Source organism: Nicotiana tomentosiformis, chromosome 9, assembly GCF_000390325.3.
Source record: "Nicotiana tomentosiformis chromosome 9, ASM39032v3, whole genome shotgun sequence".
Classification (NCBI taxonomy): domain Eukaryota; kingdom Viridiplantae; phylum Streptophyta; class Magnoliopsida; order Solanales; family Solanaceae; genus Nicotiana; species Nicotiana tomentosiformis.
In genome coordinates, this window is record NC_090820.1 from 39,713,193 (window position 1) to 39,727,139 (window position 13,947).

Sequence of the window (13,947 nt, forward strand, 5' to 3'; positions counted from 1 at the left end):
CCCAGTAGTTTTTCCGCACTTACAAAGGAAGATCCGCATTTGCGGTACGACACCTGCAGTGCAATGTCCACTTCTGCAGAGTTCCTCAACCCCAGCGAGGGCCGCTTCTAGGGACGGGGTTTTCGCTTCTGCGGCAAGTGTGCCGCTCCAGCGGCTTGAGCAGCTTCTGCGATGGCATTCTTCGCTCATGCGCCTTTGCAGGTGCGGTCACTAGGCTGCCCTATGCTGGTCCGCTTCTGCGGCTTGTGGCTCGCTTCTGTGAGCTCGTACCTGCGGCTGGCCAAGCGCAGGTGCGATTGCACCAGAAGCTGGAAGCTTCAGCTATTGCTCCTAAGTCCAAACTTGGTCCGAGCCTCGTTCGATTATCACCCGAGGACCCTGAGGCCCCGCCCTAACATACCAATAAGTTTGAAATCATAAAACGGACTCGCTCGAACCCTCGGAACGCATAAAACAACATCAAAACCAAGAATCATACCCCAAACCAAATTGATTCAACTTAGAAACTTCAAGTTCTTCAAGCTTACTTCGAACGTGCCGAAACATACTTAAATTACTCGGAATGACACCAAATTTTGCGTGAAAATCTTAAATCACCATACGGAACTATTCTCATGATCGAAATTCCAAACGGACCTCGATTACTCCAAAAACCTACTCCAAACCTACTCATATTTTCCATCTTTGAAAAATGAGGCTTAGCCTCTAAATATATAGACAATGAAAAGGGTGAGATGAAAATGTGCAATTCAAAAGGTGCCTCTTTCATTTCCCATTCACGCCCATTCACGAAACCTAACAATCCCCCACATAAATGGGGAATGGCAATATGTTTAAAAAAACATGCAAAATACTTATGTGATTCGCAAGTAAGGATTAATCGCATCTCGATAAGTAGGTTTCCCTTTGAACTTTCCGTAGTGAACATATGTCGGATATACTCGGTCAATTAGTAGATTTGATATCTTTGAACCGTCGAGCTTTGGTGTATACCTAGACAGCCATAAGTCACACAATCAACCCTTAACCATCTTTGATTTTCATTGTTGTGTTCGTTTCAACCATGAACACCACATGGTTTCATAAGTGCATAGATAATTAGCCGTACAAAACTCTCCTTGAAGCGGCTAGCACTTCACACTTACATAGGTGATTCCTAAATGTGTTATCCCATAGATACACTATTTGATATACCCCGTATCAAACTTAGAAACTATTAAAAAGCCTTAATGCTTTATCCTTGGTACTGAACATTATCTCATCACGAGAATGGACCAAAAATAATTTTTATTTGACAATGTTGAACCGTCATTAATGACTTTGTTTGAGTTCCTTGAACCTAGATCTTAGGATCTTCAGTCTTCTAGGTAGAGTTACCGCCACAATGACTTGTCCTCGGCCATAATCGCATTCCTATCGATGATCTTTCAACTACCTCTCTAGTTAGGACTTTTGTAAATGGATCCGACATATTATCACTTGACTTCACATAGTCAATTATGATAATTCTCCTAAAGAGTAGTTGCCTAACGGTTTTATGTCTTGTCGTATATTATAAGTTTTTTTTTGCTATACATAATGCTCTGAACCCTTCCTATTACCGTTTGACCATCGCAATGTATGCATAGAGGTGATAATATTTTGAGCTAAGATTCCACTTCTTCGCTGGCCTTGTCTAAGGCTATAACCTCAGCCTCCATTGTAGAGTAAAAATGCACGTTTGTTTGGACGATTTCCAAGACACTGCCTCTCCACTGATGTAAAAGTATATCCACTTGTGGATTTAGTTTAGGTTGATCTGGTGATCCAATTTGCATCATTATACGTTTTAATAACCGCACGATACTTATTATAGTGCAATGCATAGTCATGGATATATTTCAAATATCCCAAATCATTTTATTGTCATGACAGTTCAATGCGAACTTCCTTATGCCATAGAGTAATATGTCCCGACTTTATATCGCATATTAGATTATTGACTACCCTTAATGTAGCAATAATATATTATAACAATAGCTGGAATGATTAGCATCAGTTGTGGCCACAACCTTTTAATATATAACACATTTCGCAATCACTCCGCCATTTTCAAGCATTTGTATGTTATTTATTCATACGTCTATATGATATGCAAATTATAACATCTTCATTCATGAAACAAATCCAACTTGCAATGGATTTTGGTCATGTTCATCGGTTGGTTCACCTCATTTTAGACCAACGTATTAATACATTCGTTCATGAACGGTCATATTTATACAAAACATACTAACACACCTTTCATGAAAAAATCACAGCCTTCCAAGTGACACCTTTTCATAAGAGAGCTAAATATTATAAATGTTCAATAAAGAACAAATCATTTCTGGAAAGGTACGTAAACAACTTTCAAATTTGTAGTTTCACCACTATTCATCATTAAGACTAAACAAGTAATGAATTCACCGACTATCATATCAATATCCACTAAGAATTTGTGGGGTTCAAAAATTATATCATTTAGATATTACGTCTAACATTGGCTTTTGTCATGCATAAGCTAAAAGCCCCCATATTTTAAATATTTCATCCACATATAATCAAATAATGACTATATGATTTGACAATATTATTTGATCAAATATCGCATGTCACTGTTTGGGTGCTTATTTTAGTCTGTAAAGTGACTTAGCAAGTCGGTACACCTTTTTTCCCTTCAGGAACCACGAACCCTTCAGGTTGTTCCATGTAAATTTCTTCCTCTAAATCTCAATTTAGAAAGGTTGTCTTCACATCCATTTTATGGATTCCAAGACCATACACCGTAGTCAATGCTACTAACATCTATATGTACGTCATAACCGATAAGTATGTGTTAAAATAGTTGAGGTATTCTCGTTGTCTATATCCTTTGACAATAAGTCTTGCCTTATACATGTCAATAATGCCATCCATTTGGAACCAAATGGTTCGTTTCCTAGAGTAAGATCAACTAACTCCCAAGTATGGTTATTTAATATGGATTCTATCTCACTCTTGATCGCTTCTTTTCAAGGAAGATATACTTCTTTCAAAGTTTGAAGCTCATTTTCTAACAAAAATGTCAGAAAATCTGATCCAATGGAAGTAGTTGTCCTTTGACGTTTACTACGTCTTGGATTCACCTCATTAGGTGTACTTTCCTTTGCTTCTTCCCGAGGTCGCTTAGATATTTTACTAGACGACTCACATTCCTTTTTATACGGATAAATACTCTCACAGAATTAAGCATTATCTGAATCGATTACCGTATTAATATTAATATCGGAATTTTCTGATTTATGAACTAGAAAATGATATGCCTTACTATTTGTTGCATATCCTATGAAAAAGCAATCAATATTTTCCGGTCCAATCTTTAACCTTTTGGGTTTAGGAACTTGCACTTTAGCCAAGCACCCCCCATACTTTAAAATATTTTACGTTGGGCTTCCTTCCTTTCCATTTTTCATATTGAATGGGTTGTGTTTTGCTAAGGAGAACTTGATTGAGTATTCGGTTAGCTGTAAAATTAGCTCCCCTCCACAAGTTATGGGGTAAACTGAACTTATCAACAATGCACTTATTATCTCCTTTAAGGTTCTATTCTTTGTTTCTGCAATTCCATTAGATTGCGGTGACTAAGGGGCTGTCGTTTGATGAATAATACTATATTCCAAACATAATTTTTCAAAAGGAGATTCACATTTACCGTCACTATTACTTTGTAGAGCCAACCACATGAATTGTTGTTTGTATCACGATAGACCCAAAATTAATAAATGATAAAGTTTTTAATCTTCAAACCGAGTAATATGTGACACAATCAAATTTAATAAACTGTGAGGTTTTTAATCTTCAAATCGAATAATAAATTGGGGTAGAAAATCACTAAGATTTTAATCTCCAAAACGAGTATAAAGTCACTTAAACTTTATTCCGACAAATGAGTAGAAAGTCACGAAGACTTTAATCTCAATGAACGAGTGAAAAATCACGCAGATTTTGATCTCGAAGCAGGAGTAGAAAATCACGAAGATTTTATTCTCCATAACGGGTATAGAAAATCACGAGAATTTTAATTCCCTTTCCACATAGTTTTCCAGCTAAACCATTACAACACTTTAAATAGTTTAATCTCTTTCTTTAATCAAACATATATATATGTTCATCTTTAGATATGTTACATTCATGATCTCAAAATACTTTCAAGTATCAATGTAAGCCTAATTCATATCTTACAACATTGAAAATAATCTTCCACATAATTTATGCATGTTATCAAATTCTATATCAACTACTAATAGTTTTCATATGGTCAAAGGAATAACAAATTAACCGCAAATACATGTTATTCCTGAGATCAACACATAATAAATAACTACCCTAAATTTATAGAAGTAAGATATCATAAATCACTGAGGGTAGGAAATTAAAGAATGAATAAAAGAAGATATAACCCGATATTGATGCCACTGTTCATTTTAATTCACCTCTGAGGCAAACACACTGTTTCGGGAATATTTTCCCTCGTTTCCGAAAACATTGAAACAACGTCAATAGTGACACTTGTTATAATGATGCAAATGCACCCTTAATTTGTACTTCTGGAATTGCGTATTCTCTTTGATCAGATCCTTAGGCAATTGCCTTCACAAACACGCTGAATTTTGTATTTGCTTCTATCATACAAATAAGACTTAATCTATTTCCATTAGATTACAATCTGAGTTGGTAGGCAATCAAGTCATAGCTTTTTGAAGTACAATTTTCGTTTTCTTTTGGCTACATGCCAGTTGCTGCTCTCTATTGTAGATTCTTCTATGCGTAGAATGTTAATAGTCACTAAACACTAGTGTTTTCTGAAAATTTCTCAAGACAAAAACACTAAACACTAGTGTTTTCTGAAAATTTCTCAAGACAAAAAGGATGCAATTGTAACCCGGAGTACAAAAGCCTTTATGGGGAGGAAAAATGAGATTTCCGTTGCCGAGACTTGAACCCGGGTCTCTCGGGTGAGAGCCGAGTATCCTGACCAACTAGACTACAACGGATTTGTTGAGATAACCACGCAGTACACTTTAACAAGCCTTAGTGTACTGACTATTAGTATAATACTACTACTATCTTTGTTTATTGCCGAAAAACTACATGAAAGGAGGTTCAATTCAATGTTAATCAGTAACTTCCCCAATTATTCGTTGCATTCCGTAGATTACTTTTTGCTTATGCCAATTATATCGTAAACCCCGTAAAAGAATTAGTCCAATCCAATAGTGAAGGTTACAATTGAAATTTGAATTGCAGTCCAAGAGTTCAAGTTTCAATAGCCTTCTCACTACTTCCATCCCGTTGAGATGAATAATGAATTGTATGCAAAAAAGACCACAGAAACCAAGTACTGCATTCAGCTGATTTTCAGTTCATTTGCCAATAAGAAGAGAGAAATGAGTGTTACATGTCCTACGTTAGAGAAGTTTAATTTGCTGCTTGCCTGTTATGACACGTTTAGACGTCAATTCGCACATGGATACGAGTATTTGAAGCAGAGTGGACTATTAAACCTAGAGTTTCAAAGACGTCTAGCATCTATTTCATTACAAGTGGAGGTCTTTGGTCTGTCGCAAGAAAAACTCAACCTGTAAATGACAACAAGTTGTGGAGCCTAAGGCTGATCACAAGTTCCCTCATTTTATGAACCCAATCCATCAAGCATTCAATCCTCATTACAGGCCTGCTGACAAGCTTCGTGTAAGATTTCTATCACTCAACATTCGGCTATTTGAAATTACTTTTACTGTTCCTTTCTCCGTATAATTTAAAAGAAGAAAAGAAAACGTGGGTTGAGTAGTGAAAGGTGGAATCCCATCCCTCAACCTTCTCTTCATGTTTATTCTTTTCTTTTTCTTTATTTCTTCAATTTCTCTCTCTTTAAGTGATGGGGTAATGAAAATTTTCCATTCAAATCATTACTTTAAAGTTTTGAAATGAGTGAGGAACAGAATAACGAGTTATATTGTATAGCAGTCTGTCTGCTATGAGCAAAGGCAATAAAAACTCCTAAAAGTGAAGTGTCTTAACTGTGAAATTGTCAAATAGGTGAGGTGTAGGAAATGGAGATTACAGGAGGAGCCGGTTTCCTTAATCTCGGTTTAGTATGGGAAGGGATGAAAAAAAACATTGAATGATCATAAGAAGAAAAGATATCATGTTCTCGGATTGAAGGTTAATGGACTATGGAAGAGTGCGATTGCACCATGTATGCATGCCCACGATTCATTCCTACTTCACAAGCCAAGTTCTCCACCCATTTGGTCTTGCTACTAATCAATAAGAATTTTGGTGTCCTTTACCTACACTAAACTCAATTTTTCTTATAATGATTCTGTTTATGGTTGACATCCTTATTAGTCATCTATGTCTTTGCTATGACCGTGACATCAATTAATCAGAGGACCATGTTGCTGTAAAGTAACTATCGTACTCCATATTTCACATACATGACAACACCTACAGGCGAGACTTAGAAGGTTAGGTGCACGGCAGCAATGTGATGACCAAAAACTAACACTCACTATAATGCGTCTGCTACATTTTCAAGCAGTCACTTGCAATCACGCGGATCAAGCTTCTGGATTATGGTAGTAAATATCAGCTACAACAGTGAAAAGCAGAATTGAGAAGAAAATATTGCCACCAAAAAGAAGAATGAAGGATAGTCCATAAGACATCCACTCTTCAATATCCATTAAGGTAATGGACACGGTTATAAATTTACACAAGCTTATCTTCTACTTCGCAGTCTTCCTGTCCTACAGGTTTACAGGAAAGAGAACAGAGGTCATGAGACCTTAAGGCTTAAGCACAAACTGTAATTTCTTCAACAGCATATCAATCTCCATGTTTCACACAGTAACTGCAGGACGCAAGTCAATCTCCTACTGCGATAACTGACCTTTAGAACATACGTCACTTGCAGATTTTAGATTATGCTAATAAGTAGATAGCAGAGACAAAGAGGACCATAATCAGGCACCATTTATTCTGATTTCGACAGGGTTGCAGCATCAGTTTCCATTCTGAATAAAAAGAAGGGAAAGAAACGATTAAACAATGGAAAGAGCTCATTTCAAAAACAAAGAGAACCATCGAGATGGATTGTTAAAATAAATTTTTGGTAATCTCCAATCCTAACCTCATGTTATAGTTGCTTGATAATCCTTACTAGTTTGATGAGATAAGGAAAAGAAGCTGAACTGTAACTTCCAAATAATCAATTTGATTTGTTTGTAATTTTTAATGAGGCTTGTCGATGACATAATTAAATAAATAAAGGTTTCTGCAATAGCTTAAATTTTTATATAAGGTATTAACGCAATTCAACGTGGTATCAAAGTAAAAGGTGGCCTTAGGTCAAATCTTATTGCAATCCTTCGTCAAAAAGTATTTACACAAACTTGATCATGAAATAAGAATCAGCACGCACGTGAATGCAGACACATTTTTAGTAAAATAAATATGTTTTTTCTAACAGTTCAAGTTTCTGACTGAGGTGGTACAATCCGACCAGATCCATTATTCTTTTTTCTATTGAGCACATAGGAACATATGAAATAAGAAATGTCATGGGAAACTCTTTCTAACACATCGCCCCTGATAGGAAGCACGAGCACCTAAAATCCTATCAATGCACAACTGTGTCAGATACTGAACATCCTTAACACACTCAGATTCATCTTCCTTTCGTAGCTTTTAATCATTTCACAAACCCAGAGGCGGATCTAGGATTTGAATATTATGGGTTCAAGTTCAAGAATCTATCACCACCCATTTGATTTACTGGATTCAAAATCTATTATTTGTACTTATTTAGTGGATTTTTAAACACATACACAAGGTTCGAGCCAAAGCTACTGGGTTCAGATGAACCCATAAGTTATACGCAGATCCACCCCTGCCTAAATCAAACCACATTCCTACTGCATTGACGCAAATCTTTTATTTAATTGCTTCTTCCTTTCCATATAAATATGGCCTGGCGGAGCAACGGAAATATTTTGTAAGGCATATAATAAGTATATCTCCACTTGCCTGACTGTAATCTTCATTTTCTAATTTTCGAGAGAGACAAAAAGGAAATATATAACGTGGCCTATAAAAAACAAAATAATAAAAAAAGGTCGTCTGTAATGTATTCTGTTTAGGAAATATTGTTTTAGATTCTGAGTCAAATTTCCAATTCCATAGTTGTACCCCAGTAATTTATGTTCAATAAGAAAAAATTCAAGCAGATTAGGCTTCCAAGTTTGGTTTTCTGTTTAACGGAAATAAAAAATCTAGCAGAAACTATAGATAACAAATGGAAGAGCAAATTGGCAACATCAGGGATGACGAACACGGAAACAAGTAAAGCTTCATAATTATTTGAGATATAGTTGAACCAACTACAAACCTGTCTAAGAGAAATTTCCATTTGGCCAGTGTTGGTGTTGGAGATCAATGAAGGAGTGGTAGGAGTTACTTCAATTGTAGAATTCTTTCTGCAACCATCATGCGATTGAAATGTCACATTTCCTTGCTCACACACTCCTCTACTAGGAAAATTTGAGGTACCCATGGTACATGCAGATAATGGTTCAGAAGCTCCAGTACGTTTTGAAGTAAGATCAAGTCGTTCAATCATTCTTGTAACGCCAGCTATTCCAGCACTCATCTCACGCTGAACTTCTTTGCCAAGTTCCTTGACAGAGGTGTTGCGTGATAATAATTTTTCCTTAAAACCACGAGTACCTTTTGAGATTGATTCTTTATACCTGTTGAAACAAAAACAATAGCTTCAGGGGCAAAATAAAAATAGCTTTCAAGGGAAACACAAATTAGAGTTCCTTACCTCGCGGAAGCAGCAGACCATTTCGATTTTATAGATTCAGAAAATGCAAGAAACTCGGATGAGCTTGACCCCTGCGGGCCATAAGCCGGTGGTTGGCTGAAGGAATTCCAACAAGTAACCAAATAGTGAGGCTTACAATTTGAATCGATTGTGGAAAAACTCAAAGAAAATAAAGGTAAAAATGGAGTAGTGCTGCCACAATTACATTGCACTTAGTAACCACATCGAGGATTAAGAGATAACGCATATTATGGATTTTAATCTTTAGGTGACTTAGCTTCATTAAGCTCTCGATTTATTTATCAGGCTTTATAGTTTTCAATCATACCTAAGCTTAAAAGGAATATTTCCATGGGCAGGAACTGATGATGATGCAGGCCCAATACTAGATGAAGTTGCAGAAGCAACAGATCCATCCCCAGTAAACCCAAAGCCTTGGGGCTGTACGGTGGATTCATTATTCTGTGTCTGGTTTGACCTAACTCCTACCGGCACAGAAGGGACAACCTGTGTAGGACCAATTCCTGAAGACGCCTGTCTTCTTCTTCTGTTGACAAGACGCACTCTACTTGTCGCAGCAGCAAAATGTCGCATAATTCGCTCCTCAAAATCAGAATCATTCTGCTGAGGGGCATCCTGAAGACACTAAGGCTCTAACTCAGTATAAATGAAGCTAAATGTAATGGAAAGAAATGCAGAAGCCAATTCCAAGTTTGGAAATGTCACCCACATGGTTGGCTTCAACGTCCTCGTTGGTATGACGCACATTAATCCTTGACCTCATGTTCCTTTCAATCTCCACTGCAGCCAGTAGCTCTTGGCTGGAGGCAAATTTATTTGATGGAGATCATCACAAAAGAGGGAAATAAATATGCAGCAATGAGGTATCAATCAGAATGCTTGGCTCTTAAACAATATGAATTCTGAATTAAACAATATGAAGTTCCTTGCAGAAAAAATAGAATAAGGTATGTAACTCTGGCTGCATTGCGTACTGCAGCTAGCAGCTCTTGGCCGCAGACTAAAGTTTAATGTCGGATACTAGAACGAGGAAACCACATAAACAATACACCAATTCCACGAGAAAGTCAATGGTTGATTCTTATACAGTAGCATTCTTAGCCATAGAAGTTTGAATACCTCGCAGGGTCCTTTAGCGCAAGAACCCTCCAACAAATTGGGCACTCCTTGCTTCTCTGAGACCTGAACAGAATTTACAAGATGTTCATTGAGCACATCGACCAAGACAATGGTGGTTAAAATGTGCAACATAATAACAAATTTCGAATGTACCATTCAAGAATACACTGCAAATGATATTCATGCTTACAATCTGTTACCTGAAACGAAACAAGAAATTAAGAAACTTGGAGGAATGCACATAATCAAGCATAAGAAAGAATTGCCACAAGAATCAAAAGAAGACATCACCATGAGACAGCAAAAACTTTGTAACATCACTTTGATACATACTTCCTTTACGTCAAACTGAAGAAAACTGACTAATAATCTTTTGGAAAAAGGATATTCAAACTAGTTCACAAAGTACAAATAGTCGGAAAAATTAAAAAAATCCTATAGCCCCTAGGAATTAGTTCAAGTGGCAAAGGTTGAGGGACATGTGACTTAAGTCATAGGTTTGAGCGTTGCGCCATGCGATCTAAGCCTAATATTTAAGTGGAGAAGGACCGAGGGATGGGCCCATTATCCCCGAGTTTCAAAGGCATCAGTTGGTCACTAGGTCCTAAGGGTTGATCCCAGACTAATTTCCGGTCATAAGAAAAATCCTAAGAAATCAATTAATAGCATTATTTTCCATTGGGGTCTGACCAAACATTGGACCATACTAAATCACAAAACAAATGTTAGATGGGTATATCAGCAAGATCAGCAGAGAAACTACGCGCACCATACTCTTTTTTTTTGTTGAGAAGCTAAGCAAAAAAATTACCAGGCCACCATACTCCAAGCTTACTATAAGAACAAGCAATTCTAATGCATAACTAAGATCTAAATCATACCACGAATTCATGCATACTCATTTACATATCCTTCTCCAGTAGATTACATTATCATTATGCAAATCCTAACATAACAGGGGGCTAATAAAAGAGTCCAGAAATTAGAAAAAGGTTCAGTCTTATTAGAAGAATAAGATAGACATTTTGGTGCACATAACAACTCCTGAAAACAGGGGGAAAAAAGTTCTCGAAATTATGTTCCATCAAAAGAAAATTTTGATAAAGAAAAAAACCCACATAGTATTAGATCTTCAATGTAACAATGACAACCTACTGATCAAACCGCGATCAATAAAGACATACATGAGTAACAACATGTCACACTAAATTTCAATAATTAAACCACAAAATCCAAACTTTTTCCTATTTTTTTCTTTCCATTAAAAAGTTGTCGGAACTTCCAAGGCGTGAAAATTACACAATAGTACTCCGCCATTCAAATCACCGCACATTAGAATCATCTAACATCTCCTTAATAAACAGAAAAGCCTCAACTTTACGCAATATATAGCACTTTTTGGATATAACAGAAAATACATTTAAAAAAAAAAAACAGGAGAAGATGAAAATGCTACGGGCAGAAAATCCCTAACTTCCACGCAATATATATAATCTAGTTTTAGCCAGAAAAAAATGCATCAAAAACAGGAGGCGAAGAATGGAGATAGCATACAGCAGGAAGGATCAACGGAGTTAAACAGCTCAAGGAAAATGCTAAAACAGAAAAAACCTAACTTCTACGCAATATATATAATCTATTTTTAGCAACAAAAATCAAATAAAAACAAAAATGCATAAAAAAACAGGAGCGAAGCATACATCAGGAGGATCATCGGAGTTAAATGGCTCAAGGCAGATACTACAGGCATCCTCAAAGCTATCATCAACGACGGCCGGCGACACGATCATCGGCGGCGAGTTAAACGAATCGTTGGCCATGAAATTCAGCTTAACACTGTAACAATCAAAATGTAAGTATATGGATATATAGAGACAAATGTATATAATATATATATATATAGAGAGAGAGAGTACGGAGAGAGGGAAAGCAGAAAGGTAAGGGGAAAATGTGGAGAATAAAGTAAAGATGAAGAAGGAAGGAAGATGAAAGAAATAGAAATAGTAGTTACTAAAAACGAAATCCTAGAAAAGTGTAGGCTGTAGAGAGAGAAAGCGTGTAAAAAGGTCAAAAGAAAAGAATTATGGATGAGAGATTGCTGGAAAACAATCCGATCTCTATTCAGACGGTTGTTGGAATAAATCAACTCTTCTACCTTTTTTTACCCCCCAAAAAAAAAGAGTTAAATTTTCAGTCTTGGTTTTATTGTCTGCTTATTGAAAAATAACTAAATATTAGTACTAATTAATGTAGTAATTATTTACTATGCGGGTGAGGGGGTCTCTGTTGACTCTTCTTGTCCCATACAACTTGATTGAATTATTTTCTCCATCTCAAAATCAACAATGACGTACTACTAAAGAACGAGAGTCAAGTCTACTTTGGACTTTAATTTTCTAATTTTTTAATATTATTTCATGCTCACGACTTGCGTAAAGGTACTGCTATGGATTACTAAATTTGTTTAAAAAAATTTGATTCGGATAAAATTTGATTTTTAAGATGAAAATGTGTTTGGACATCAATTTTCAAAATATATTTCACTTATTTTTTTGAAATAACATGAAATATGACTCACATCCACAAGTTGTAAAAACTATTACAAATACCCAACAAAACTTTCATCAATAACATTCATTATCATTATCACAAACTATAATCCTGAACATAAATAAATTTGGTACAAAATTATTATTTTTATAATAAACTACATAATACAATATCATATCAGATGACCATTGTTACAAAATAATAATTGTGAGCTCTTTTATAAAATACAAAAGTTTGGGACAATTTTTAAAAAATATAATAGTAATATTTTGGGCCAAAACCAGCTATTGATCTGATTTTTGGGATTTGGGTTTTGAGTTTTGGGAATTTGCCAAACGATGGATAAAATTTATAAACAAACATGTATTTGTCAAAAACAATTTGGAAAATATTTTGCAAAATCTATGGCCAAAGGAGTCCTAAATTTTAAAAAATGCATGAAATTGAATCAGAAAGATTGTAAGTATGGTGCTCTAACTATTTAATTATTTGATGAAATTATTATTATTATTATTATTATTTGGAATGGCTTCATTTCACCTTATTGTTGTCATTATTATTACTAATATAAAATACTATAGTTTTGGAATTTTCACTTGAACCAATCCTTTAAAGGAAAAATAGTTAGAGGGGTAGAGCAAATCCTAGTCTTCCTATTAGTGGGTCGTGCCGACCTTACTTATCATGTTTAGTTTTTAATATTGTAAGTGGTATGCAATATTGAGTTACAACTTTTAGTTGCTTAAGAGTACACCAGATGGAATACGATAATTAATTTTTTGATGATGAAATACTTACCCTTAAAGTATTATTGCATTGATGTATTTACAATTATTTGTTGATATGGTAGCAAGAGAAGTTGACACAACTATTTATGATTGTTGAAGTACATTTTTTTGTTAAAATCTAATATTTGTGTAGCTAAGAAAATAATATTCATGTTTCACTTTATTAAAATAGCTAAAATTATATGAGGTGGTTGGGGAAAGTTATCTCTGGAAATGAGATAATAACAGATTTATTAAGTGGATATATATATATATATATATATATATATATATATATATATATTTTATTGATAATGATTTTATTGTCTCACTAGTATATGAAGAGAGACTTTAGATTTTAGAACATAAGACCCAAAACTAGCACTATTCGTTTAGCTCCTTTATCAAATAATTTTCAAATGAGGTTATTTCGGATGCATATCTACATTTTCAAGGTTAATATAATGGTTATAGTCACCTATATTAATTTTAAAAATTTCAGGTTTGATCTTTTTATCAACTACGTGTAGCTAACTTCTAGAATCTGGATATGACAAAGGTGAAAATAATCGAACGCGAGCATGTTGAAAAAATTAAAGC

General features: G+C 35.3%; 1 protein-coding gene and 1 non-coding gene across 2 annotated transcripts; both read right to left on the reverse strand.

Moving 5' to 3' along the window:
• Positions 1-4,981: 4,981 nt before the first annotated feature.
• On the reverse strand, positions 4,982-5,054 carry TRNAE-CUC (transfer RNA glutamic acid (anticodon CUC)). Its single transcript has one exon. It is a non-coding gene; the product is annotated as a tRNA-Glu (tRNA).
• Positions 5,055-6,690: 1,636 nt separating this feature from the next.
• Positions 6,691-12,109, reverse strand: LOC104098271 (E3 ubiquitin-protein ligase RHF1A). Its single transcript, XM_009604962.4, has 9 exons — positions 11,947-12,109; positions 11,731-11,866; positions 10,184-10,230; positions 10,031-10,093; positions 9,621-9,711; positions 9,219-9,526; positions 8,891-8,986; positions 8,453-8,813; positions 6,691-7,079 (listed from the first exon to the last, which is right to left on the reverse strand). The coding sequence occupies exons 2-9, from the start codon at positions 11,848-11,850 to the stop codon at positions 7,068-7,070; spliced, it is 1,098 nt and encodes a 365-aa protein (XP_009603257.1). The 5' UTR covers positions 11,851-11,866; positions 11,947-12,109; the 3' UTR covers positions 6,691-7,067.
• Positions 12,110-13,947: the final 1,838 nt, after the last annotated feature.

What these genes read in the sequence shown, in the direction of transcription:
- LOC104098271 (XM_009604962.4), bottom strand. Translation starts at nt 11,850, where the DNA reads ATGGCCAACGATTCGTTTAACTCGCCGCCGATGATCGTGTCGCCGGCC. An exon ending in GCGCTAAAGGACCCTGCGAG is followed by an intron (nt 9,712 to 10,030) that starts GTATTCAAACTT and finishes ATTTGCCTCCAG; the next exon opens with CCAAGAGCTACTGGCTGCAG. An exon ending in AATATTCCTTTTAAGCTTAG is followed by an intron (nt 8,987 to 9,218) that starts GTATGATTGAAA and finishes GAATTCCTTCAG; the next exon opens with CCAACCACCGGCTTATGGCC.